Genomic DNA, 26,577 nt, shown 5'->3' on the forward strand with positions numbered 1-26,577 from the left:
TCAAAGATAATGCAATTCAGAATTTCTTAGTCATAGTCATTTCCTACATACAAAGACCCCATCACAAAGACAATGTGAGGAGTAAGCCTTAAATATGGACCATTTTTATAGATTTTCCCAGTTTGAGTTTGACACTGTTTGTGTCCAAACTGGTGTAGAGTTCTCCTTTGAGTATCTGGTCTACTCAGAAACCACAGTCTTTGCCAGGGGAACTACAGATGGCTTCCTTGGCCCTGCAGCTGCACTGAATTGGTTCCGAAAGCCATGCAGCTGGATATATGAACTTGAGCATGGGACTTATGAGAATGCTTAGAATAACAAGCTCCTTCTGTTTGCCCTGGAGAAGGGATGATTGAAAGGGGATGTAGGAAGGGCTGTCAAATCGGAAAGAGACTTCTAGGAGGAAGGAGCAGAGCTATTGGTATGCAGTTCTCTCCTCCTTTCTGATCTTCAAAATGAGTGTGGTGGGCATACAGCATGGCTCTGTCATTTTTAACAGACGCTTGTTCTGCAGAAAGCAGAACTGGAGAGTCCCATATCTATTTTTCGAAGGATAAAAATATATATGTTAACATGCAAACAGTTTGCGAGAGAATATGTGAGTATTCTAAGAGTAAACTAGGAGGAAGGGATTGAGGATCTGTATATGTGGGAAAAGACTTTAATTTAGAACCTTCTCTGTGGTTTGACTTCTTTTTACTGCCAGCATGTAATTTTCATAATAAGAACTAGCTAAAGGCTCACCACCATGACTTCAGAAAGATCAGCCCTTCCAAAAGGAGAGAGTTGTGTTATCATGGAGGGCCCAGTGGGGTTGAGGAGCAGCCTGTGAGTGGGCTTGGCCAGTTGGCCCACATTCAGACCAGCTTCTCACTCAAATACATACTGAGTATGCAGTCCTGTGTGGTGTGCCAGGGGGAGGAAAATAGCTGGGTATCAAAAACAGACATGGTCCCTGTCCTTCTGGAGTATGTAGTCTGGTTGGGGAGACATAGATATTGGACTGTACCCCGCAGGCCTGCAGCGCCTGTGCTGGCCCAGATTTAGGACGGAGAGCCTGGAGACCGAGACAGAGATATCACTGGATTAATGGGTAGGGGAGCTTACATGTCTGAAGCATGATCCCAGAGTAACACCCCACTGTGTGTGGCCAGACAAGGGGCACAGTGTGGTAGCAAGGTTTTGCTCCTCAGCAGGTGCAGGGAGAAGGGGAGACTGCCAGTTACAGGGTTGGTTCATTAGTTGCCAAGGAAAACCAGCAGGGGGTCATGCCCTTCACCGCCCCTTCGGTAAGAACAGTCACTAGCTGGGGCCTATGGCAAGTGTGTAGGAAGGTCAGTCTTGTGAACAGCGTTTAGGCGAGGCAGGCGCTGGTCTCTGTGCAGAAAGAGCAAGAGGACAGCCATCTTGGGTGGCCTAACCATACACCAAATAATCGTAAGAATGATAAATACAACTGTGGGAAGCACTAGCTCTATGTAATGTGAAGGGGCTGCCCTCCGTCGGGAGTGTGACCCCTAGCCCCTATCCAAAGGCTGAGGTGGGCCTCAGCAAGGAGCACAACAGGGGAAGGCACGTTTAGCTAGAGGGGGAACCATGCCTTGATGAGCGAAGAAACACTGTGTGTTAGAAGGGATGGAACCAAGTCCGCCTGGAGCCCAGGGTGGTGGGAGATTCATGAAAAGGAAGTGCCCTTGTTCCTTCTCTGAGGGGGAGGCAGGTGGATGTTTGTCTGGCACATATCTCTCCATCAAGCCAGACCTGGACCGTGACGGTCATGAGGAGATAGGCCCAGGGTGGGCCCCAGGCAGACATGGCTTGAATTAGGCTCCAACACTTGCCGGGGTGTGTCTTGGCCAGCCCTCAGATTTGTCTGAGCCGTGGTTTCCCCATGTGTGTGAAATAGGCATAATCTGGCCCCAGAATCCTGCTGTGTTAGACCCACGCACGGAACCTGGCGGGTTGTCAAGAAGTGGCTTACAGATGGGCCTGGAACTATAGTAAGAGAATGATGAGCACACGTGGAGTCACGGGGCATCTCATCTTTAAACCTCATGCTGTGTGTTGGCAGATCAGGGCTGGTAGGCAGGAAGGGAGAGAGGAGAGCATAGAACCCCTGGAGAAAGGTCTGAGCAAGCGAGGGTTGAGAAGATGGTGAAATCTGGGGAAGCAGGCCCAGGAGCTGCCATAAACTGTTCAGAGATCTCTTTGTGGATAAGAAGGCCTGGGCTTGGGGGGTGGGGGGGCAGGTAGACAACACGGTCTCTGGCTGATGTGTTGGGCATGAGGGAAATTTACACAAAATTTCCATGTGGTGTAATACTATGCTAGCCGTCATGTTGTAGAAGAACCCATAACTACAAGGAGAAACGGGCAGATAGTGTTAAAAGGCAGTTCAGGTAGTCTGATTTTATAAAATAGTATCTGTCTATATGTGTGTATATGAAAATGCTTAGAAAAAGACTCATAATTAAAATATAGCTGTGGAGTTCCCATCGTGGCTCAGTGGTAACAAACCTGACTAGTATCCACGAGGACACGGGTTTGGTCCCTGGCCTCACTCAGTGGGTTAAGGATCCGGCGTTGCCGTGAGCTGTGGTTAGGTTGCAGACGTGGCTCTGATCCCGCATTGCTGTGGCTGTGGCATAGGCCGGCAGTTCTAGCTCTGATACACCCCTGGTCTAGGAACTTCCATATGCCATGGGTGCTGCCCTAAATAAATAAGTAAGTAAAAAAATGTAGCTGTGTCCCAAATGTGTGTCACAATGATAGTGCGTGTGTGTATTTTCTATAATACATGCTCATGCCCTTAATGATAAAGCTCTCAAGTGACTTTCTGGCCCCAGGGGCATGTGGGGCAGGGGAGGGCGGAAAGGCCCTCACTCTGCTAGTCTGCTGTCTCCCTGCCCTGCTGCCCCAGAGGCTCACAGCCCTCCCACTGCCTCCCCAGGAGTGTGACAACCCCTGCTGCAATGCCTCTAATTGCACGCTGAGAGAGGGGGCAGAGTGTGCCCACGGTTCCTGCTGTCACCGGTGTAAGGTAAGTGGCCCTTTCTCTCTGCCCAGGGTTCTGACCTTGACCGTTGAAGGCTCTGCTGGGGGTGGGGGTGAGGGGGGTGATGTCCAGGATTCACCCTTTATCTTGGGGAAGCAATGAGGCCAAAGTTTCAGAAACATGGAGCCAGAAAGACACCCTTGAACGAAGTTTACCATTTTCTTTACTGGGCCTCACGGAGTTCTTGTCATCCCTGAAGGCTGTGTGTACCTCCTGGAAGATGGGAGATTAAACAGCAAGTGTCCAGAGAGTAGTATTGATTTGGAGCTCATCATTACAATTCGGATTAATAGTGTTAGATTGCTTATTTGGTGCTAGGCGTGCTGCAGAGAATTTTGTATATGTTATCTCGGTGCTTACAAAAGCCCCATGAAATGTGTATTACTATCTTCAACTTAAGGTGAGGAAACTGGGACTCAGAGGGGATAACTGGCTTCTCCAGGATCATACAGCCAGGAAGAGGCTGGACCAGGCTTCCCTGACTCTGGAGCCCACGCTCTTAATATGGACGTGGAAAATCATGTCACATTTACCCCTTATTTTGTTATAGGTCTACGATCTCTTACCTACAATTCTGAGATTCAGAAAATTCTAAAAACTGAAAAAATGTATATAGTTTTAATTTGGTAGCAAAAATTGACCAGAATTGACCTGAGGCTTATAGTCTTTAAAAACAATCACATTTACAGTGACTATTTAATATCATTGCAGAGATATTACTGTGTTGGATCATAAAGTATAATCCTAGGCCTGGCAGTGGGGTTATGTAACATACATATGTAACGTGTGTATAAATATATATACATATGCATGTGCATCTGTGTAGTGTCTGCTTTCTAAAACCCATGACGTCTGAGGCCCATCTGGCCCCACAGTTTTGGAAATGATTGTGGGCCCATCTTGCACCCTCCACTTGTTGAGTGCTCACTAGGTTTAGATACTGTTCAGGTGCCTGATGAGAACATTCCTTCTAGAGAACCCTTGAGAGGGTTGTTAACCTCACTTATGGGCACATAAACACAGTTCCCCCTCCTGGTTAAGGAGCTGGGATTTGAACCCAGGCAGGCTGGCTCCAGAGTGGGTCCCTTGCCCTTCTCCTGCTCCTGGGTAGAGGGATGCACACGGCCCATGGTTACCCCTGCACTGAGGCTCTGTTCTTTCTGCAAGCTGTTCAGCTGGCCCATTCTCACCTTCCCTCTTGGGAGGGTCTTGTGGGTGCTGTGGGGTCACCCAGGAACGGGGAGGGGCGTTATTCTCAGACAAAGCGCTCTTTGCCTGGCCCGGGGGAAACTCGAACATCCTCTGGTTTGATTCTAAGATGAACCATGGCTCACCCACCCCCACCCCAGGGAGGCTGTGCTGTGTCAGGTCCTCTGAGTCTCAGGCTAAGGCCTGAGAATGAGCATGGAGAGCACCCATCTCTGTCCTAGGATTTCAGCTTGGGTCTTGGAAAGGAGTTGCTGGGGAGAAGTGTGTTGGGAAAAGACGGGGCTAGGAGTCTGAGACCTTCAGTTCAAGTCCTGGGTGTGATTTGGGGCAGCCTATTACCCATCTGAGCCTCAGTCCTTTAACTGTAAGATGGAAGAATACTGATAACACTGCCTACCTGGGGAGGCTCCATGACTTCAGTGGAAATTCAGTCCTTACCAGTTGCCCACAGTGTGCATTTCATCTGCAGAGTGTGGCAAGTAGCAGTATCTAGCTCCTGGGTGTTGGGAGGATCTCATGAGATGAGTGTATGTAATGTACTTAGCCTGGTTCTTGGCTCAATAATGGGGATGCATGATTGCTAGAGAGCTTTGTAAATTCAAAGATTGCTAGTTTCTGAGTATGTGTGTCTGTGTATGTATCTGTACATATGTATTAGTGGGCCTGGCTCTTCTGCCAATTTCTAATCATGATACTTTAGAGACATTACTTAGCCTCTTCTGCCTCAGGTTTCATCATCTATAAAGTAAGGATAATTATGTTACATGGGACTATCATGAAATCTAAATGAAGGAATATTTGTGCTGGGCACTTAGGTGGTAGGTAGCTCCTTAAAGTAGCTGTTGTTACTAAAGCACTTAGTAAACTGTAACTTGCTACATACCTAGTCTGTCTGTCTTTCTTCTTAAGATCATGAAGGGTATACTGTGAAGATTAAGCATTTGTGAAACCACCTCAAAAATCCAAGTCACTATTCATATTTAATGAGGTCATATAAAAAGCACTCCGAATTAGTGGTAATGGGAAATTCTGTTCCACAAGAGTGATGCTTGCAAGCCCTTGCTGGGAGGACTGGAGGCAGGTGGGAGACTGACTTTTTTCCCTCCCATTCCTTGGCTCAGCTGCTGGCCCCTGGCACACTGTGCCGTGAGCAGGCGCGACAGTGCGACCTCCCGGAGTTCTGCACGGGCAAGTCCCCCCACTGCCCCACCAACTTTTACCAGATGGATGGCACCCCCTGCGAGGGTGGCCAGGCCTACTGCTACAACGGCATGTGCCTCACCTACCAGGAGCAGTGCCAGCAGCTGTGGGGTCCTGGTAAGTCTCTCCTGGGGAGACCGGCCCTCCTACCCCACCGCTTCCTAGCCAGCCTCCCCCTTCGGACACTTGGTGTAGTTTAGAATCCTGGCTTCAGTATGGCATCTCTGGATAAAACCTTTTGTCATCCCCGTGCCTTAGGGGAGACTTCCAGGAAGAGGCAGTGTTCTTCCTAGTTCCTTGTTGCCTTTAAATTCTTAGAGTGGATGGATAAGAACAATCCAATAAAAATAGGCAGAAGATGGATACAGAAAAGGAAAAGCAAATGGTCCTTAAGCTGTGAGCAAATTATAACAACTACGAGATGGGACTTTTTCATGTATCATATTGGCCAAGATCAAAGAATTAATATAATAAGATAATAGTAATAATACTACTCTAACAACAAGAACAGTCATAATACAGTGTTGTAGAAAGTGTGAGGAAATGGACAGGTACAACTCCAGTGTAAAGCAATTTGGAGATACCAGAATTTTAAGTGCACTTATCACGGGACCCATCCATACTACTACTTAGGGATATATCTTGCATTTTTTTTGGCCATGTCCACAGCATGTGGACGTTCCTACGCCAGGGATCAAACTCATGCCACAGCAGTGACCTGAGCCAATTCAGTGATAAGATTGGATCCTTAACTTGCTGTGCCACAAGGGAACGCCAAGATATAGCCGATATTTGTACTTGCATGTTTATGTGAAGATGAATTTACGCGGATATTTATTGCAGCATGGTTAGTGATACCAATAACAACCTATAAATCCCTCATTAGGGACTGATTAAAGTAATTCTGGTACATCCATACATTGGGTCACTATACAGCTAAAGAAAAGGAGGAAGCTCTGTTTGAAGCTGAATAAAAAATAAAATCATCTCCTGTGATAAATGAAAAAAGCAAGATGCAGACCAGCGAATAGAACATGCTGCCATTCTTGGAGTTCCCATTGTGGCTCAGTGGGTTAAGAACCCGACATAGTGTCTGTGAGAATGTGGGTTCAATCCCTAGCCTCGCTCAGTGGATTAAGGATCCAGTGTTGTCACAAGCTGTGGTATAGGTTTCAGATGTCGCTCAGATCTGGTGTGGCTGTGGCTGTGGGGTAGGCCAGCAGCTGCAGCTCTAATTTGACTCTTAGCCTGGGAACTTCTATATGCTACAGGTGTAGCCTTAAAAAAAAAAAAAGAATATGCTGCCATTCTTTAGTAACTGGATTATCTCTAGAAGGTACACAGGAATTGTATCTAGAAGGTCGAGATAAAATTATCTTTAGAAGATACATTCTTAATTATGGTTCCTTCTCCAGGATGTAGGGAAGTAGGAATTGAAATGATTAGTTAGAAAAAGTCCAAAGACATGCTTTAAAATTTTGTGTTATTTACCTATTTTATAAAACCTGAGGTGGGACAGGGTTTCTTCATTAGAGAGGAAGCTTAGCACACAAACCTCCCACAGATATAAAACCTCAGTAAGGTAAAGAGCTGATGTAGACCCTTATTCTATGGGTAGGTCTTAAGAAGGTGGGGGAGGATAACTGATGGGGTAAAGGAAGAAAAGGCTGAATATTCCGTCCTCCCCAAACTGTCCTAACCTCCTGACTTTATCAAGGTCTAGCTCTGCCTTTTGGGGGTTTCTGACTTCTAACGTTGGTTATCAGTGTACTGATAAATGTTTCTTGCCCACCCAGGAGCTCGGCCTGCTCCTGACCTCTGCTTCGAGAAGGTGAATGTGGCAGGGGACACCTTCGGAAACTGTGGGAAGGACCTGAATGGGGAACACAGGAAATGCAACATGAGGTGATGACCGTAGGGTAGACCCCATGAGACGAGGGTGACAAAGCAGTTTCTGGTCTGTCCTCACTCCCACCCAGCTCAGCAGCTTGGCTGGCCCCAGAGCTGGGCCTTTAAATGAAGCTCTTCCAGGCCCTTTTGACAATGCACCATTCAGCCCTAAGGAAGTCAGAGGGAGGGTGTGGATGGCTGTGCTTACTACTAGAAAGCTGGTCAGACTTCCTTTGGGGACCTTCTCATAGTAGGGCAGGGAATCAGCCCTCTTGGGTCATTTCCGCAGGGTACTAATCATACCCTCAACTGAATAGCCCGTCATTCATTTCAAACATTCATCCACCCACCTATTCATCTGTCCACCCCCCCATTCATCCACCCGCCCATCTACTATCTATTGTGGGTTTTTACCATGTGCCGGATACTGTACTGAGTACATGGAATTTAACAATATAGTGTAATAATGGAAATATGGCAAGAGCCACTCAACTCAATCTTAGTTGGTCAAGGTGGTTTCCTAAAGGAAGTTATGCCTAAGTTCAGATCTGGAGAACTTAGCTAGTTAAACAGGATGGAGAATAATCCTAGTACATGAGAGAGTGTCCCAGGCAGAGAGACGAGTAGAGAAAAAAGGGTGGTAAGGAGAACTGATAACAATTTGATATAGTTAAGGTATAATTTGGAGTGCAACGGGGAGGGGGCTGCTAAGAAATGAGCCTGGCTAGTTAAGCGGGGACCAGATCACGAAAAGCCTTGAATGCATGGCTAGGCGAGTTTGGACTTTGGTTTGACAGCAGTCTGGAAATTAGACTCCAACAGGGCAAGACTGGAGGCAGGGAGATCAGTTTCCTGATGTCCAGGTGAGAAAGCATGGTGATGTAAATTAGGGTAGATGTATAAGAGGGAGGGTTTACAGGGCTTAAAAATGGCTTGAACTTGGAGTGAGGGATTATGGGAGGTCAGGAATGATACCAGGCTTCTGGCTGCAGCACCTGGATGCATGGGGCTGCAAGGAGCATAAGGGAGCAGGTTGCTCAGGTCAGGCAGGTGTCCTTGCAGTAGAGAGGACTTCCTGAGGCCAGCTCTCTAGCCTAGATCTGCTTGGGGAAAAGGATCTAGTTTCCTCGCCTTGGTCTGAGTTCACATGGGGTCTTTTCTCCTGAGTCCCTACAGCAGGCACATTGTCCTTTTGCCTCCTCCCCATCCAAGCCTGCTGTTCTGGCCAAGAAAGACTGGAATTCTTTGGCTCCCCAGCTCTTCCCCTGCTTCTGATCCCATCTCCTTCCCACCTTTCTCGGGCCCAGAGATGCCAAGTGTGGGAAGATCCAGTGTCAGAGTTCCGAGGCCCGGCCCCTGGAGTCCAACGCAGTGCCCATCGACACCACCATCATCATGAACGGGAGGCAGATCCGCTGTCGGGGCACCCACGTCTACCGAGGGCCCGAGGAGGAGGGTGACATGCTGGACCCCGGCCTGGTGATGACTGGGACCAAGTGCGGCTATAACCACGTGAGTCCCTTCCTCCTGCCTCACTCAGCGCCGGGTTGCAGAGGGCAGTGACTGACGTGTCAGTCTTCACCTCACGGAGGGAGGATGCCCAGGTCAAATCCCAGCTTCCCTAACCTCTCCCGCCCTCAGTGGCTTCCTTTATAAAGCATGTTAGTAGGAACAGGACGCACCCCGTAGAATTGTTATAAGGATTAAATGAGCTGATCCCTGTAAACTGTAGCAGGGCTGGCTGTCGCCTCTTTCATCCTCATCACTAATTATATCTTACTTAAAAAAATGAACCAGACCAGGAGTCAGGGAACCCTGGGGAAAATAATGGAAGCTATCTCAGAGGTAACTATGAGAATGACATGAGAGAAGTTCCTGTTGTGGCTCAGCAGAAACTAATCTGACTAGTATCCACGAGGACGAGGACGCGGGTTTGATCCCTGGTCTCACTCAGTGAATTAAGTGTCCCGCGTTGCCATGAATGTGGTGTAAGTCGCAGATGTTGCTTGGATCTGGTGTTGCTGTGGCTGTAGTGTAGACCGGCAGCTGCAGCTCCGATTTGACCCCTAGCCTGGGAACCTCCATATACTGCAAATGCAGCCCTAAAAAGAAAAAAAAAAAAAAAAAATGAAGCATTTGGTATAGTACCTGGCACGAAGTAGACAGCTGTCACCATGGTCATTATTTTTAAGCATAATATTTAAATTAGTACATATTAATATACAACTTGGCAATTAACATATAACCAACATGCAGTAATATAGAATGAAATAACATATTTATTATTATAGTGTTTTAACAATATAGTGTTTGTTGTTTTCTCCCTAATCACAAAAGTAATAGCAGAATTCAGTTAAGTACCATCCTGTCCTTGGCCTTTTAGGTTTCTTGCCATTTTTCATGTAATAACATGAAGTAGGCTGCCTTTTTGAACCCTATATGTTCTGAGTGCAAAACCTGTTTGGTAACTGCCGACAGGTCCCTTCCATTGTACTGACTGATTTCCTCCTCACTGCAGATTTGCTTCGAGGGGCAATGCAGGAACACTTCCTTCTTTGAAACAGAAGGCTGTGGGAAGAAGTGCAATGGCCATGGGGTACGTGTGCCCAGGGTTCTGGGGCTTCTCTGAGATGTCCACTGGGACAGGCGCCATGGGAGGGCAGAGCCCTCCAGGGTGCTGACACCTCTGCCCCGCCCTTGCTGCAGGTCTGCAACAACAACCAGAACTGCCACTGCTTCCGGGGCTGGGCCCCGCCCTTCTGCAACACCCCGGGCCAAGGGGGCAGCATCGACAGTGGGCCTATGCCCCCAGAGGGTGAGTGCCTGGCCTGCGTGGGGCCTCTGCCCACCTCCATGAGGAGGGTTGGTGCCATGGGGGCAGGTGGCATGGTGCAGTTAGATAATGAGTCAGCATCGTTATCTTATTTTTATGTATGGGAGGACAAGCAGGGCCGAGTTGGAAGAGTGGTTGAGGCCAGCAACCTAGTGTGGGGCTCAGCTCAGTTGCTCTTCCTCCAGCTCTTCTACTAGGGAGCGTGGTCTTGCTAAGGGGAGGAGATTAAGACATATCATAGGTTACTGAATAATGCTATCCTTTTGTGGGGGCAGGGGTGGCAACTAGCTCTTCTCAGCCACTTAGAAATAACTGGGAACCTAGACCACATTAGAAGTGGCTCAGATACCCTGGGATTAACAAAGCTCAAAATGGGGAACCAGGAGTTCCTGTTGTGGGTCAGCGAGGTTAAGAACATGACTAGTATCCATGAGGATGTGGATCCAGCCGCTGACCTGGCTCAGTGGGTGAAGGATCCGGTGTTGTCACAAGCTGCGGTGTAGGTCGCAGATGCGGCTCAGATCCAGCTTGCTGTGGCTGTGGTATAGGCTGGCAGCTGTAGCTCTGATTCAACCCCTAGCCTAGGAACTTCCATATGCTGTGGGTATGGCCCTAAAAAGAAAAAAAAAAAAATGGGGAACCAGACACTCAGAAAATGTTAGGTTTTTTTAGTGGAATTTCAGAAATTCTAGCCTTTGGTTTCCAACCTTTTTAAAAATAGTAGTACTTTTTTTTTTTTAAGCAAAATATTTCAAGGGAGAAACCTCAATATATAAAAGAGGTAAAAGAAGTGTGTCACTGGCCTATATTTATTTTGTACATTTAGATTTCCAATTTGTGAGAACATTGAGGCAGTTTGGTGAAGCCAAATGTGAAATTGTGGATTATGCCTGAGAGTTCCAGTCTTGGATAAATCTACGTTTCTCAGTGTTTTATGTTGGTTGCTTTGTGTCCAGGAAAACCATGATTCAGGCTGAAAACTAGTGGTAAAGAATGATAGCTCTGGAATTCCTTGCCTCAAAAGGGACTCTCTTCAATTAAACAGAAGTAACAGAAGAAGCTTTATTATGAGGTCTGTGCCAGGCAAGTTGACCTGGCTGTTTAAACTAATACTAGTGGCTTCCCAGGGGTACATAATACGTGTTTTTATGATAGTTTTTAAATTAAAATAAGTAATACAAAGTAAATGACAATCAAGTGTCTGAGGAGTACCAGGCATACATTGTTAAAAACCCACTGCTGAAACTCATATGGCTTCTCTCTTTCACATGGATTCTCTTTCTGGAAGGTGCTGGTCCTGTGGTGGCGGGAGTGTTTTCGGCCATCTTTGTGCTGGCGGTCCTTGTGCTGATGTACCACTGCTGTAAACAGAAAAACAAACTGGGCTACCTCAAGCCCTTAGCCCTCCCTTCCACACTGAGGCAGCAGTTCAGGTATGATGGGGGTGCCGTGAATAACTTGGGGTTCCACTTGTGGATAACAAAACTCTTCTTAAGCAGCACTGTTGAAAATGTTGTGGGTGGTGGGTCTTCATGAGGGGAGTCAAATGTAAGGCACACGCCACCCTCCCCTCCTGCTGTGCACTGTGACTGTGGCAGACATTACTAGCTGATTTTATTTTAAGGATGCTCTACTGAGCCTGGTCATCATTTCAGAATCCTTCTCAGCAGAATGCCCCCAACCAATCCAAGTTGGGATATGAAATGAAATCTATTTACTATCCTTTATGTAATTGATTTGCTCCCCATTTTAAAGGGCAGGAAACTGAGGCAATAGAAAAAAACTGACTAGCTCAAGTCAATCACAGGAGTGGCTGTACATCAACTCAAGACAAAGAGTAAATTTTTTTTCCTAAGCAACTTAATTCCTTTGGATATTGAGGATGTATAGTCTTTGAGTCCTCTATTAAATTATAGTTGTTTTGGCGGGAATTTTAAATCTCCTTGAATGGTGCCTGAGGGCAATTGGTTGATGGCTGGTGACCTCCTGTCCCCCGGGGGAGAGAAATCTTAAAAGAGTGAAGAGAAGGTGCTAAGGAACGCTCTCACTCTATGAGGCCAACTCTCTTTCCTTGGGAGTCTTCCACTGGCCACCATCTCCATGCCTAGGATGCTGGGATTCAGGAGGACCAATCCCACTTCCACCAGAGCCAACCTAGGGAAGGGTTTAGTGGCTCACCAGCCATTATTGGGTCAGAAGGAACCCAGACACTGACACTTGATGAACTTCATCCTCTTCCTCCTCCTCTCTCATTCCTCCTTACTAGCTGTCCCTTCAGGGTGTCTCACAACAGTGGAACTGGCCACGCCAACCCAACATTCAAGTTGCAGACGCCCCAGGGCAAGCGAAAGGTAAGGACTTTGCACCATGAACTTGGCTGCTTTATCTTTGTCCCTCAGGGCCCTGCTAGATTCTCCTAAGCGCCTCTGTGGGCCCACGGGCTTGATAATAAAAGACACTTCCTTGGCCTGCAGATGTTCATTTGGTTCTGACCCGTAATGGCTTCAAAGTTGCATCTGATCTCTGGGATCCAAGATCTCTGATCATCCCAGTGAGACACACAAGGTCCACTCTCACGTTTTGGGGGGTGTTTGTTTGTTTGCTTTTTAGGGCTGTACTCCTGGCACATGGAGGTTCCCAGGCTAGGGGCAAATTGGAGCTGTCGCTGCCAGCCTACACCACAGCCACAGCAGCTAGGGATCCAAGCCGCACCTGCGACCTTCACCACAGCTCACGGCAATGCTGGGTCCTTAACCCACTGAGTGAGGCCAGGGATCGAACCTGCAACCTCATGGTTTCTAGTTGGATTCATTTCCACTGTGTCACAACAGGAACTCCACACCCTGAGTTTTTTAAGTGCATAAGTGTCCCAGTGTCTCAGGCATTCCTCATGTTATGCTTACAGGTGACCAACACCCCTGAAACCCTACGGAAGCCCTCCCAGCCTCCTCCCCGGCCCCCTCCGGACTACCTGCATGGTGGGTCCCCACCTGTGCCATTGCCAGCGCACCTCAGCAGGGCTGCTAGGAACTCTCCAGGGGCCGGATCTCCAGTAGAGAGGAAAGAATCATCCAGGAGGCCTCCCCCAACCCGGCCAGCACCCCCAGCACCCAAGTGTGTACTCTCCCAGGTAAGTGGCTTCTCAGCAACCTGGGCCAAGAGCTTTGCTTTTGAGGCCATCAGCCATGAGGAGTGGCAGAGGCTGGGGAGAGGGAGCTTGCCCAGTCATGGGCTGACTGCCTTCTCTGCGTCCTGGTAAATCCACAGAGCATGAGGGTGAGGAGCCTGGAGAGATCTCCCACAGAGGCCTTCCTTCCTGCTGGGCCCCAGGCCCTCACTTCCACTCCGAATTAGCTTCTTTCAGTTCCCCTTGCCCTTTTTCTCTCCTCCAGGCCTTTCCAAATGCTGTTTCCTCCACCATATATGCTTTCTTCCCCTTGGGTGACCAGCTCCTGTTCATCCTGTCTCCTCGTAGATGCCACTTCCCTCAAGAAGCCTTCTGTGACCACTCCCTCAACCTGAGTTGGTGCCCTGGTACTTCCCTCATCATGGGACTTACTCCACCAGTTGTACTTAGGTATCCTGTGCCAGTCAGGGAGTCTTATCCAGGGGTTATGGCGGTGCTTTGCTCAGTCGAGTGGCAGGTTAAGGGGCAGGGCCTCTGGGAAGTGTGTGGGTCTAAGCTCTCCACCCCCACTGCTCTGTTCTTTGCAAGGAGAACCGTTCCGGTCAGCAGTCTCTTCACCCAGCTTGTCGGAACTCTGATGGCTGCTGCTCTGCCTTCTGGCAGAAGTTCCTGCAGCACAGACACAGATGTTTCCCGGGGTGGTGACTGGGCGTGGGCCCTTCCGGAGCCACCTGTGTGTTTCGGGTGTGACCCCCTCTGAGGTGGGGGGAATAGGGGACTTGCCCATCTTCCTCCTGGGACTGCTGTCCTTGGGCATGGTCCGGAGGGCTCCACGGGGCCCAGGCTGTCTCTGCCCCTCAGGACTGTGGTTGGCTTCTGGTTTTAGAGGGTCCCTGAGACATGGGCAGTGTCATGGTTTAGCAGGGCTGAGAACATCAGGTTTGGCCCTCTGATGATATGAAGCTGTTGCTCTCCCAGTTTTTCTCATCTGGGGCAGGGCTGGGATAGAAAATTCCATGCAGAAAGGGGGAGGAAAGACTGACAGAGAAGAGGGAGGGAGAGAGGGAAAAGAGAAAGAGGAGTAGAGGAGAGACAGGAAACAGAGAGCGTCAGCTGGGCGGCCGAACAGATACCACAGACCGGGTGGCTTAAATAACAGTTATTTTCTCACAGTCCTGGAGGCTGGAGAGCAGTAGGTTTGGTTTCTTCGGGGGCCTCTCTCCTTGGCTCGCAGATGTCTGCGCTCTCCTGTGTCCTCACACGGTCCTTCCTTTGTGCCTGTGCTTCCCGATATGTCCAAGTCCAGCTTTCCTCTTCTTCTAAGGACGCCAGTCAGATTGGATGAGAGCCCACTCCAATGGACTTACTTCAGCGCAGTCACCTCTTTAAAGGCCCTGTCTTCAAATGCAGTCACATTCTGAGGCACAGGGGGTTAGAGCTGCAACATATGAATTGGAAGGGGAGCCCAGTTCAGCGCATAAGTGGGAGAGAGGAGAGAAAGGGAGGAAAGGGGGAGACACAGCCACAGGAGGACAAGGGTGTGAAGGAGAGCAGAGGAGGAGGAGGAGGAGGAAGCCGTCCGTCGAGACCATCGTGTCTAAACCACCCGCACCGGAGATGGTGTCAGCTTTACCCCAGCGTGCTGAGCCGTAGGTTGGGGGAGGGGGCACCAGGGGCACTGGAATCCAGCTGGGCAGGGGTGGGGTGGGGACCCTGAAGGTTCCACGTTCCACCCTGACTCTCACTCTCCCTGGTGGCTGCTGGCAGGAGTCCAGAGCCCAGAAGGCCATCCAGCCAGTAGCAGGTATCCCAAAGCACAGATCCCAAGCCAAGCTTCCCCTGGGCCCCAGGCCCAGGCAGGGGTTTTCAAGGGTGGACAGTGGGAGGCAGCTGCTCTGGTGGGGACTTGACCTAGTCTGGGCAATCCGAGAGGGCTTCCTGGAGAAGGTGACATTTGAGCTGAGACATGAGGGCTGAGCAGTGGGAGGGGCTTTCTGGCCCAGGGACCTAGTGGTGGGGAGGGTTTGTGATGGGGAGAGCCCAGGGAGAAGGAACTTCACAGCCTATTTGTCTGAGGCCCAGAGCCATGAAAATAGCCTGGAGATCCAGGAGGGGCCAGACCAGGATGCAGGCCTCAGTCAGGACTTTGGTCTCTGCGATGGCTGGGAATGGGGCGGTGGTGGGGCAGGGTGACATGATCAGGTCTACCATCTACAAGTTTGCCACTTTGGGGTCCCTTTAGGCAGGAGGGAGGCGCAGTGCCTGAGAGGGACCCAGGGATGTTTCTGGGGCTCTTAATCTATATTTTGATCCTGGCTGGAGATTACATAGTTCTTTTCACTTGTGATAATTCATCTGGTTATATATTGATGATTCATGTTTTTATATGTATAGTAAAGGCCAATTAAAAAATAGTTTTAAAAAGTGAAAGACTCACTCTAGTGGCATTGATTGGCTGGGCATGAGACTGGGTGCACAGACATTCCAGTTAGAAGGTTTAGAGGGAAGGTGACAGTAGCTTGGAGAAAAGGGTGGCAATGATGGGGTGAAGCCGATGATGAATGTGTAGAAGAGAAAATAGACAGGACTTGGGGAACAGTTGCCAGTGAGTGCTGGTAGAGGATGACCCCACCCCCACACCCCCGCAGCTGCCCAGTGTTTGGTTTATGCAACCTGATTAATGGGAGTGCCCCCCCTGAAGATGGGAGCAATGTGCCAGAGTGGTGCGGTGCTGGGTGAGGTAGAGCTGGGGCAAAGCAGACATGGCCTGTTCACAGGACCCTGTGCTGAGAGGCCCAGTGTTTCCAGGCTGATGAGGCTTCTGACCAGATCATCCCCCTCCATGTGCACAGGCTTGCACGTGCGTGCATGCGCACACACACAGAGTGCTCATTTTGCACAGCAAGCCAGAGAAGGAGCATAGCATTTCCTTACTGCAACCTGACATCTGCACCCAGCTGTTGCTTCCCCCAGAAGGTCTCTGTCCTGGCCTCCAGCAGCCACTGTGATTTGGCAGCTGTCTAGGCTAGAAGGGTGTGGGATTGCATTGTCCTTCAGGGAAGGGATGGAGCTGGAGAACGTGGCTTTTTGATCACAAAAATCTGCTGCTCTGTTTTTAAAATTATTTTTTATTATTTTTAAAATTCAATGAATTTTATTATATTTATACTTGTACAACGATCATCACAACCTAATTTTAGAACATTTCCATCCCAAACCCCTAGCCCAGCCCTCTCCCGAAACCTGTCCCTTTTGGTAACCGTAGGTTTTTCAAAGTCTGTGAATCACTTTCTGTTTCGCAAATAAGTTCATTGTATCCTTTTCTTTCTTTCTTTCTTTCTTTTTTAAAAATTTTATTTATTTTTATTTTTTTTCCACTGTACAGCATGGGGACCAAGTTACACATATGTGTATACATACTATTTCCTCCCATTGTTGTGTCGCAATGTGAGCATCTAGACATAGTTCTCAATGCTACACAGCAGGATCTCATGGTAAATCTATTCCAAGAGCAATAGTTTGCATCGTTAACCCCAAGCTCCCCCATTCCTCCCACTCCCTCCCTCTCCCCCCAGGCGGCCACAAGTCTGTTCTCCAAGTCCATGATTTTCTTTTCTGTGGAAACATTCCTTTCTGCTGTATATTAGATTCCAGTTATAAGTGATATCATATGGTATTTATCTTTCTCTTTCTGACTTATTTCACTCAGTATGAGAGTCTCTAGCTCCATCCATGTTGCTGCAAATGGCATTATTTCATTCTTTTTATGGCTGAGTAGTATTCCATTGTATATATATACCACATCTTCCTAATCGAATCATCTGTTGATGGACACTTAGGTTGTTTCCAGCTCTTGGCTATTGTGAACAGAGCTGCAATGAACATGCGGGTGCATGTGTCTTTTTTAAGGAACATTTTGTCTGGAGATACGCCCAAGAGTGGGATTGCTGGGTCATATGGTAGTTCTATGTATGGATTTCTAAGGTACCTCCATACTGTTCTCCGTAGTGGCTATACCAGCTTACATTCCCAGCAACAGTGCAGGAGGGTTCCCTTTTCTCCACACCCCCTCCAGCACTTGTTATTTGTGAACTTATTAATGATGGCCATTCTTAGTGGCGTGAGGTGGTATCTCATGATAGTTTTGATTTGCATTTCTCTTATAATCAGGGATGTTAAGCATTTTTTCATGTGCTTGTTAGCTATCTGTATATCTTCCTTGGAGAATGGTCTATTCAGGTCGTTTGCCCATTGTTCAATGGGGTTGTTAGCTTTTTTGCTGTTGTATAAGTTGCTTGTATATTCTAGAGATTAAGCGCTTGTTCATTGCATCATTTGAAACTATTTTCTCCCATTCTGTAAGTTGTCTGTTTGTTTTCTTTTTGGTTTCCTTTGCTGTGCAAAAGCTTGTCAGTTTGATTAGGTCCCGTTAGAACTGCCAAAGCAATCGTGAGAAACAAAAACCAAGCAGGAGGCATAACTCTTCCAGACTTCAAGCAGTATTACAAAGCCACAGTCATCAAAATATTGTGGTACTGGTACCAAAACAGACAGACAGACCAATGGAGCAGAATAGAGAACCCAGAAATAAATCCTGACACCTATGGTCAATTTCTTTTTGACAAAGGAGGCAAGTGCATAAAATGGGAAAAAGAAAGTCTATTCAGCAAGAATTGCTGGGAAAACTGGACAGCTGCATGCAAATCAATGAAAATAGAACACACCCTCACACCATGCACAAAAATAAACTCAAAATGGCTGAAAGAGTTAAATATAAGACAAGACACCATCAAACTCCTAGAAGAGAACATAGGCAAAATATTCTCTGACATCAACCTCATGAATATTTTCTCATGTCATTCTCCCAAGGCAACAGAAATAAGTGTATCCTTTTCTTATAGATTCCACATATAAGTGATAGCACATGACATTTGTGTCTCACTGTCTAACTTCACTTAGCATGATAATTTCTAGGTCCATCCATGTTACTGCCAATGCCATTATTTCATTCCTTTTTATGTCTGAGTAATATTTCATTGTGTATATGTACCACATCTTCTTTATCCACTCCTCTGTCAATGGACATTTAAGTTGCTTCCATTTCTTGGCTATTGTATATAGCCAAGCAGCAAACATTGGGGTACATGTATCTTTTTGAGTCATGGTTTTCTCTGGATGGATGCCCAGGAGTGGGATTCCTAGATCACATGGTAATTCTATTTTTAGTTTTTTGAGGAATCTCCATACTGTTTTCCATAGTGGTTGCACCAGTTAACATTCCCACCAGCAGTATAAGAGGGTTCCCTTTTCTCCACACCCTCTCCAGCATTTATTGTTTGTAGACTTTTTGATGATGGCCATTCTGGCTGGTATAAGGTGGTACCTCATATAGTTTTGGTTTGCATTTCTCTAGTAATTAGTGATGCATCTTTTCATGTGTTTTTTGGCTATCTGTATGTCTATATGTCTTCACTGGAGAATTATCTGTTTAGATCATCTGCCCATTTTTTTTTCTTTTGGATTTTGAGGGCAGTACCCATGGATGGCATACGGGAGTTCCCAGACTAGGGGTTGATTCAGAGCCACAGCCACAGCAATGGGGGATCTGAGCCATGTCCACGACCTGCTCCACAGCTCATGGTAATGCTAGATCCTTAACCCACTGAGCAAGGCCAGGGGTCGAATCTGTGTCCTCATGGGTACTAGTTGGGTTTATTACCGCTAAGCCGTAGTGGGAACTCCCTGCCCATTTGTGATGTTTTTTTTGTTCTGTTTTTTGGATTGGTTTTGTGTGTGTGTGTATCAAGCTGCAGGAGGTGTTTATATATTTTGGAGATTAATCCCTTGTAAGTTGCTTCATTTGCAAACATTTTCTCTCATTCTGTGGGTTGTCGTTTCGTTTTGTTTAGGGTTTCCTTTGCTGTGCACAAACTTTCAAGTTTAGTTAGGTCCCATTTGTTTATTTTTGTTTTTATTGTTACCTCTAGGGGGTGGATCTGAGAAGATATTGCCGTGGTTTATGTCAAAGAATGTTCAGCCTGTGTTTCTTCTAAGAGTTTTATAGTATTTAGTATTGTGGTCTTTAATCTATTTTGAGTTTATTTTTTGTGTAGGGTGTTAGGGAGTGTTCTAATTTCATTCTTTTACATGTAGCTGTCCAGTTTTCCCAGCACCACTTATTGAAGGGACTGTCTTTTCTCTATTGGATTTTCTTGCCTCCTTTGTCATAGATTAGTTGACTGTAGGTGTGTGGTTTTAATTCTGGGCTTTCTATCCTATTCCACTGATCTATATTCTCTTTTTGGGCCAGTACCATGCTGTTTTGATTACTGTAACTTTGTAGTATAGTCTGATGTCAGGGATCCTGATTCCTCCAGCTCTGTTTTTCTTTCTCAGGATTGTTTTGTCTATTCTAGGTGTTTTGCGATTCCAAACTTTAAAATAATTTGTTCCAGTTCTGTGAAAAATGCCATTGGTAATTTGATAGGGATTGCATTGAATCTATAGTTTTCCTCTCTTCCCACTTTCTGGAGAGTATTTATCAGAAATGGGTGTTGGATTTTGTCAAAAGCTTTTTCTGCATCTATTGAGAGGATTGATTTTTATTCTTCTTTTGTTAATATGGTGTATCCCACTGATTGATTTGCCAGTAATGAAAAATCCTTGCATCCCTGGGATAAATCCCACTTGATTGTGATGTATGATCCTGATCCTTTTAATGTATTGCTGGATTCGGTTTGCTAGTATTTTGTTGAGGATTTTTGCATCTGTGTTCATCAGTAATACTGGCCACTAATTTTCCCTCCTTTTTTTTGGTGATTTCTTTGTCTGGTTTTGGTATCAGGGTGATGGTGGCCTCATAGAATGACTTCGGGTGTGTTCCTTCCTCTCTAATTTTTTGGAATAGTTTCAGAAGTTTAGGTGTTAACTCTTCTCTAAATCATTGATAGAATTTGCTTGTGAAGCCATCTGGTCCTGGACTTTCGTTGTTGGACATTTTTAAATAGCACTTTCAATTTCAGTACTTGTAATTGATCTCATCTTTTCTATTTCATCTTGGTTTAATCTTGGAAGATTGCTTTTCTAAGAATTTGTCCATTTCTTCTAGGTTGTCCATTTTATTGGCATATAGTTGCTTAGAGTAGACTCTTTTGATCCTTTGTATTTCTGGGATATCTTTTGTAACTTCTTTTTCATTTCTAATTTTATTTGAGTCCTCTCTCTCTTGTTCTTGATGAGTCTGGCTAAGGGTTTATCAACTTTGTTGATCTTTTGAACGAACCAGTTTTAGTTTCATTGATCTTTTCTGTGATTTTCTTCATTTCTATTTCATTTATTTCTGCTCTGGTCATTATTTCTTTCCTTCTGCTAACCTTGGTTTTTGTCTGTTCTTTCTCTTGCTGCTTTAGGTGTAAAGTTAGGTTGTTTATTTGAGATTTTTCTTGTTTCCTGAGGTAGTCTTGTATTACTATAAACTTCCCTCTTAGAACTATTTTTGCTGCATACCACAGGTTTTTGGATTGTTGTGTCTGTTGTCATTTGCTTCTAGGTATTCTGTAATTTACTCTTTGATTTCTTCAGTGATCCATTGCTTATTTATAGTATGTTGTTTAGTCTCCCTATGTTTGTGTTTTTCATGTTTTTTTTTTCTCATGTTGATTTCTATTCTTACAGCATTGTGGTCAGAAAAGATGCTTGATATGATTTCAATTTTCTTAAATTTACCAAGGCTTCATTTGTGGCCCATATGTGATCTATCCCAGAGATATCTATTGATGTGCACTTGAGAAGAATGTGTATTCTGTTGCTTTTGGATGGAATGTTCAATAAATATCTATTGTCCATCTGGTCTAACGCATCATTTAATGCCCATGTTGATTTTCTGTCTGGATGATCTGTCCATTGCTGTAAGTGAAGTGTTAAAACCCCCTGCTATTATTGTGTTATTGTCAATTTCTCCTTTTAAGGTCATTAGCAGTTGCCTTATATATTGAGATGATCCTATGTTGGGTGCGTATGTATTTACAATTATTTTTTCTTCTTGGATTGATCCTTTGATTATTATGTAATGTCCTTCTTTGTCTCTTATAATGTTATTTTAAGGTCCATTTTGTCTGATATAAGTATTGCTACTCCAACTTTCTTTGATTTCCATTTTCATGGAATATTTTCTTCCATCCTCTCACTTTCAACTCGTTTATGTCCCTAGGAGTAAAGTGGGTCTCTTGCAGGCAGCATATATATAGTTCTTGGTTTTGTATCCATTCAGCCAATCTATGTCTTTTGATTGGGGCATTTAGTCCATTTACCTTTAAGGTAATTATTGATATGTATGTTCTTATTGACATTTTATTAATTGTTTTGCATTTGTTTTTGTTGGTCTTTTTTCTTCCCTTCTCTTGTGGTTTGATAACCATCTTTAGTACTGTGTTTTGATTGCTTGTTCTTATTTGTGTGTGTGTCTATTATAGATTTTTGGTTTGCAGTTATCATGAAGCTTTGATATAGGAGTCTATATTTATACCAGATTGTTTTAAGTTGTTGGTCTCTTAACTGCAAATGCATCTCTAGTGTCCTGCATTTGTACCCTCCTCTTCTTATGATTTCTGATTTTGGTAGCATATTTGTGTGTGGATGATTTCCTATTGTTATTGTATGTATACCTTTACTGGTGAGCCTTGTCATTTGTAATATTTTCATTTCTAGTTGTGGCCTTTTCTTTTCCACCTAGAGAAGTTCCTTTAGTATTTGTCGTAAAGCTGATTTAGTGACGCTGAATTCTCTTAGCTTTTGCTTGTCTGGAAAGCTTTTGATTTCTCCTTAAAATCTGAGTGAGAGCCTTGCTGGGTAGAGTAATCTTGGTTGGAGGTTTTTTCCTTTCATCACTTTAAGTATATCATGCCACTCTCTTCTGGCCTGCAGAGTTTCTCCTGAAAAATCTGCCAATAATCTTATCAGGGTTCCTTTGTATGTTATTTGTTTCTTTTCCCTAGCTGCTTTCAATATTAAAACCTTCTCTTTTGCTGTAATTTTTGTCAATTTGATTAATTTGTGTCTCAGGGTGTTTCTCTTTGGGTTTATTTTATATGGTACTCATTGTGCTTCCTGGATTTGAGTGAGTGATTCCTTTCCTGTGTTAGGGAAGTTTTAGCTGTTACCTCTTCATATATTTTCTCTGGCCCTTCCTCCCTTCTCCTTCTGGCACCCCTATAATATGGATGTTGGTGTGTTTAAAGTTGTTCCAGAGTTCTCTTGCACTGTCTTAATTTCTTTGCAGTCTTTTTTCTTTTTTCTGTTCTGCATCAGTGATTTCTACTAGTTTGTCTTCCACCTCACTTATTTGTTCTGCTCCCTGTAATCTGCTGTTGGTTCTGCTAGTGAATTTTTTGTTTGAGTTACTGTATTTTGCATCTCTGCTTACTTAATCTTTAAGTCTTCTGTTTCTTTGTTCAGTGTTTCTTATAATTTATCAGTCTTTGCCTCCATTTTATTTCCAAGATCTTGAATCATCTTTACTATCATAGTCTAAAGTCTTTTTCATGGAGGTTAGTAATCTCCAGATCAGTTAGCTGTTTTTCTGCTTTTTTTTTTTTTTCCTGTTCCTTTATCTGAGTCCTAATTCTCAATCTTTTCATTTTGTATAGCTTTTTAGTGTGGACACCTTTTTGCAGACAGTAGGGTTGTAGCCTCTCTTGCTTCTGATATCTGCCCCCCTTGTGGCTGAATTTGGTACCAAGTGCTTGCTGCAGTCTTCCTGAAGGGAGGGACTGGTGCCTGCCCACTGGTAGGTGGAGCTGATTCTTATCCCGTCTTTCTTTTGGCAGCCTGTTTGCTTATGGGTGGGACTGTGTTCCCACCTGGTTTGTTGTTTGACTGGGGCTTTTCAACTCTGATGGGTGGGGCCAGATTTTTCCAAAATGGGCACCTCTATAGGAGTTTCAACTGATGATTATTCCTGAGACCTTTGCCTCCAGTGTCCTCCACCCATAATGAGCCACAATCATCTGGTTTTCCTAGGAGATTTTCCAAGAACCACAATCAGGTCTGACCCAGATTCCTATGGAATCTCTGCTTTGACCCAGTGCACACAAAAGCCTGTGTGCACCTTTCAAGCATGGAGTCTCCATTTTCCCCAGTCCTGTGGAGCTCCTGCACACAAGTCCCGCTGGTCCTCAGTGTCAAATGCTCTGGGGGCCCCTCCTCTCAATGCTAGATCCCCAGGCATGGGAACCTGACTTGGGGCTCAGAACTCTCCCATGTGTGAGCCTCTGTGATATAATTACCTTTCAGTCTGTGGGCCACCCACCTGGTGGTTATGGGGTTGCATATATCATGTAATCACCCCTCCTATCTTGATGTGGCCTCTCCTTTGCCTTTTGGAGTAGGATATCTTTTTTTTTTTTTTTTTTTTTTTTTTTTTTTTTTTTTTTGCTATTTCTTGGGCCGCGGGGGGCCGCTCCCGCAGCATATGGAGGTTCCCAGGCTAGGGGTTGAATCGGAGCTGCAGCCACCAGCCTATGCCAGAGCCACAGCAGTGCTGGATCCGAGCCGCGTCTGCAACCTACACCACAGCTCACGGTAACGCCAGATCATTAACCCACTGAGCAAGGGCAGGGATCGAACCTGCAACCTCATGGTTCCTAGTTGGATTCGTTAACCACTGCGCCACGACGGGAACTCCTGGAGTAGGATATCTTTTGATGGTTTCTATTTTGTTGAAAGTTTCTCAGCAGTTGGTTGTAACTTTGCTGTCTTCATGAGAGAAGGTGAGCTCCAGTTCTTCCACTCTGCCTTCTTAATCACCTTTGCTTCTTTTTTTAATTTCTGCTCTAAGTTCTCCGCTGACTGAGAGGTTTCTTTCAGAAAATCTCTGATTTACTACCCGCCTCCCCCACTCCCTGCCACCCCTTGCTTACCTTTTAGCCATTTTTATGCTTCCTAGTGAGCTTATCAAGAAGGCCATCCAGGACAGCAAGCACTGTAACTCCCATCTATGGACTTGACTTCTTTCTTGCACCCTGCAAGCTCTGGGATCTATGGGTGGTAGCAAGGTCCATTCTTTGCCCCTAAAAAAAATTTTTTTTTGAGCACAGAAGAAATACATAGTTATTTACAATTTTTTGACTAGTGTTAAATTTTATTATGTATTCAACTAATATGTGTAGAGTGATTACTGTATACTAGGCAACATTCTGGAAGCTTGATCTGTATCACTGAATCAAATAGAAAAGGACCTCTGCTTCTGTTTCTGGTCTGGTGAGGGATGAGAGGTAGAATATAAAATAATAGGTGGTATAATATGGTAGAATGGGATAAATGATAATATTCCCCCCCACACACCAAAAAGAAAAAAGGTAGATTAGGATCATGGGGTCTGGGAATGCTGGGTAGGAACAGAGGTGTTATAATTTTATTTTTAATTGAAATATAGTTAGTTTATAATGTATTAGATTCTGATGATGTTCAGAATACACACACATACACATTGTATACATAATGTATGTGAATATTCTTTTTTTTTGTTTTTTGGTTTTTTTTTTTGGTCTTATGTCTATTTAGGGCTGCACCCACAGCATATGGAAGTTGAATCAGAGCTGTAGCCACTGGCCTATGCCACAGCAATGTGGGATCTGAGCCATGTCCACAACTTACACCACAGCTCATGGCAATGCCAGATCCTTAACCCACTGGGCAAGGCCAGGGATCGAACCTATGTCTGCATGTATACTAGTTGGGTTTGTTAACCACTGAGACATGAGGGGAACTCCCTATATGTATATTCTTTTTCAGATTCTTTTCCATTATAGGTTATTACAACATATCGAATATAGTTCCCTGTGCTATATAGTAGATCCTTGTTGTTCTCTGTTTTATTCAGAGTAGTGTGTATCTGTTCATCCCAAACTCCTAATTTTTCCCTTTCCCCTTTGGTAACCATAAGTTTGCTTTCTATGTCTGTGAGTCTGGTGCTGTTTTGATCAATTTTTAGATTCTACACATGTGATGTCATTTGATACTGTCTTTTTCTTTCTGACTTATTTCACTCAGTATGGTAATCTCTAGGTCCATCTATGTTGCTGTAAATGCATTATTTCATTCTTTTTTATGGCTGAGTAGTATTCCTGTGTGTGTGTGTGTGTGTGTGTGTACACACATTACATCTTCTTTATTCATTAATCTGTCAGTGAACATTTAGGTTGCTTCCATGTCTTGGCTATTGTAGATAATGCTACTGTGAACACAGGGGTGCACATTAGAGTTTTCTGCAGATATATGCCCAGGAGCAGACTTATTGGATCATATGGTAATTATTTTTAGTTTTCTAAGGAACCTCTCTACACTACACTGCTGTTCTCTGTAGTAGCTGCATCAGTTTATATTCCCACCAACATTGTAAGAGGATTCCCTTTTCTCCACACCCTTCCAGCATTTATTATTTGTAGATTTTTTGATGATGGCCATTTTGACCAGTGTGAGGTAATACCTCATTGTTGTTTTGATTTGCATTTCTCTAATAATTAGCAATGTTGAGCATCATTTCATGTGCCTGTTGGCCATCTGTATGTCTTCTTTGGAGAAATATCTGTTTAAGTCTTTTTTTTTATATTAGGTTGCTTTTCTTTTTAATATTGAGCTTTATGAGTTGTTCATATATTTTGGAAATTAAGCCCTTTTTGGTCTAATTATTTACAAAATTTTTCCCATTCTCTAGGAGGTTTTTTTGTTTATGATTTCCTTTGCTGTGCAAAAGCTTCTAAGTTTGATTAGGTCCCCCCCTTTTTTTTTTTTTAATTTCTTTTTTGGTCACCTCTTGGCACATGGAGTTCCTGGGCCAGGGATCAGATCCAAGCCCAATTGTGACCTGCACAGCAATGCTGGACCCTTTAACCAGTTGTGCCTTGCTGGGATCAAACCCATATCCTGGTGTTTCAGAGATGCTGCCAATCCTATTGTATCACAGTGGGAACTCCCCCATTTGTTTATTTTTGCTTTTATTTCTTTTGCCTTAGGAGACTAATCTAAGAAATATTGGTATGATTTATGTCAGAGAATGTTTTGCCTGTGCTTTTTTTTTAGGAGTTTTCTGGTGTTATGTCTTATAGTTAAGTCTTTAAGCCATTTTGAGTTTATTTTTGTGTGTGATGTGATGGTGTTTTCTAACTTCATTGATTTACATGTAGCCGTTCAGCTTTCCCAACACCATCTGCTGAAAAGACTGTCTTTTCTTCATTGTCCGTTCTTGCCTCCTTTGTCAAAGATTAA

General features: G+C 45.0%; 1 protein-coding gene across 2 annotated transcripts in view; it reads left to right on the forward strand.

Moving 5' to 3' along the window:
• The window catches only part of ADAM19 (ADAM metallopeptidase domain 19), a 99,317-nt gene that overhangs the window by 64,176 nt on the left and 8,564 nt on the right, over nt 1–26,577 (forward strand). For both annotated transcript variants that reach the window (XM_013984891.2, XM_003134106.6), the window contains exons 13-21: nt 2,951–3,040; nt 5,386–5,581; nt 7,261–7,369; nt 8,662–8,866; nt 9,873–9,950; nt 10,061–10,169; nt 11,476–11,620; nt 12,454–12,538; nt 13,093–13,317. In XM_013984891.2, the coding sequence (XP_013840345.1) occupies nt 2,951–3,040; nt 5,386–5,581; nt 7,261–7,369; nt 8,662–8,866; nt 9,873–9,950; nt 10,061–10,169; nt 11,476–11,620; nt 12,454–12,538; nt 13,093–13,317 (1,242 nt within the window). The remainder of the gene's footprint in view (nt 1–2,950; nt 3,041–5,385; nt 5,582–7,260; nt 7,370–8,661; nt 8,867–9,872; nt 9,951–10,060; nt 10,170–11,475; nt 11,621–12,453; nt 12,539–13,092; nt 13,318–26,577) is intronic.

Source organism: Sus scrofa, chromosome 16 (assembly GCF_000003025.6).
Source record: "Sus scrofa isolate TJ Tabasco breed Duroc chromosome 16, Sscrofa11.1, whole genome shotgun sequence".
Lineage (NCBI taxonomy): Eukaryota > Metazoa > Chordata > Mammalia > Artiodactyla > Suidae > Sus > Sus scrofa.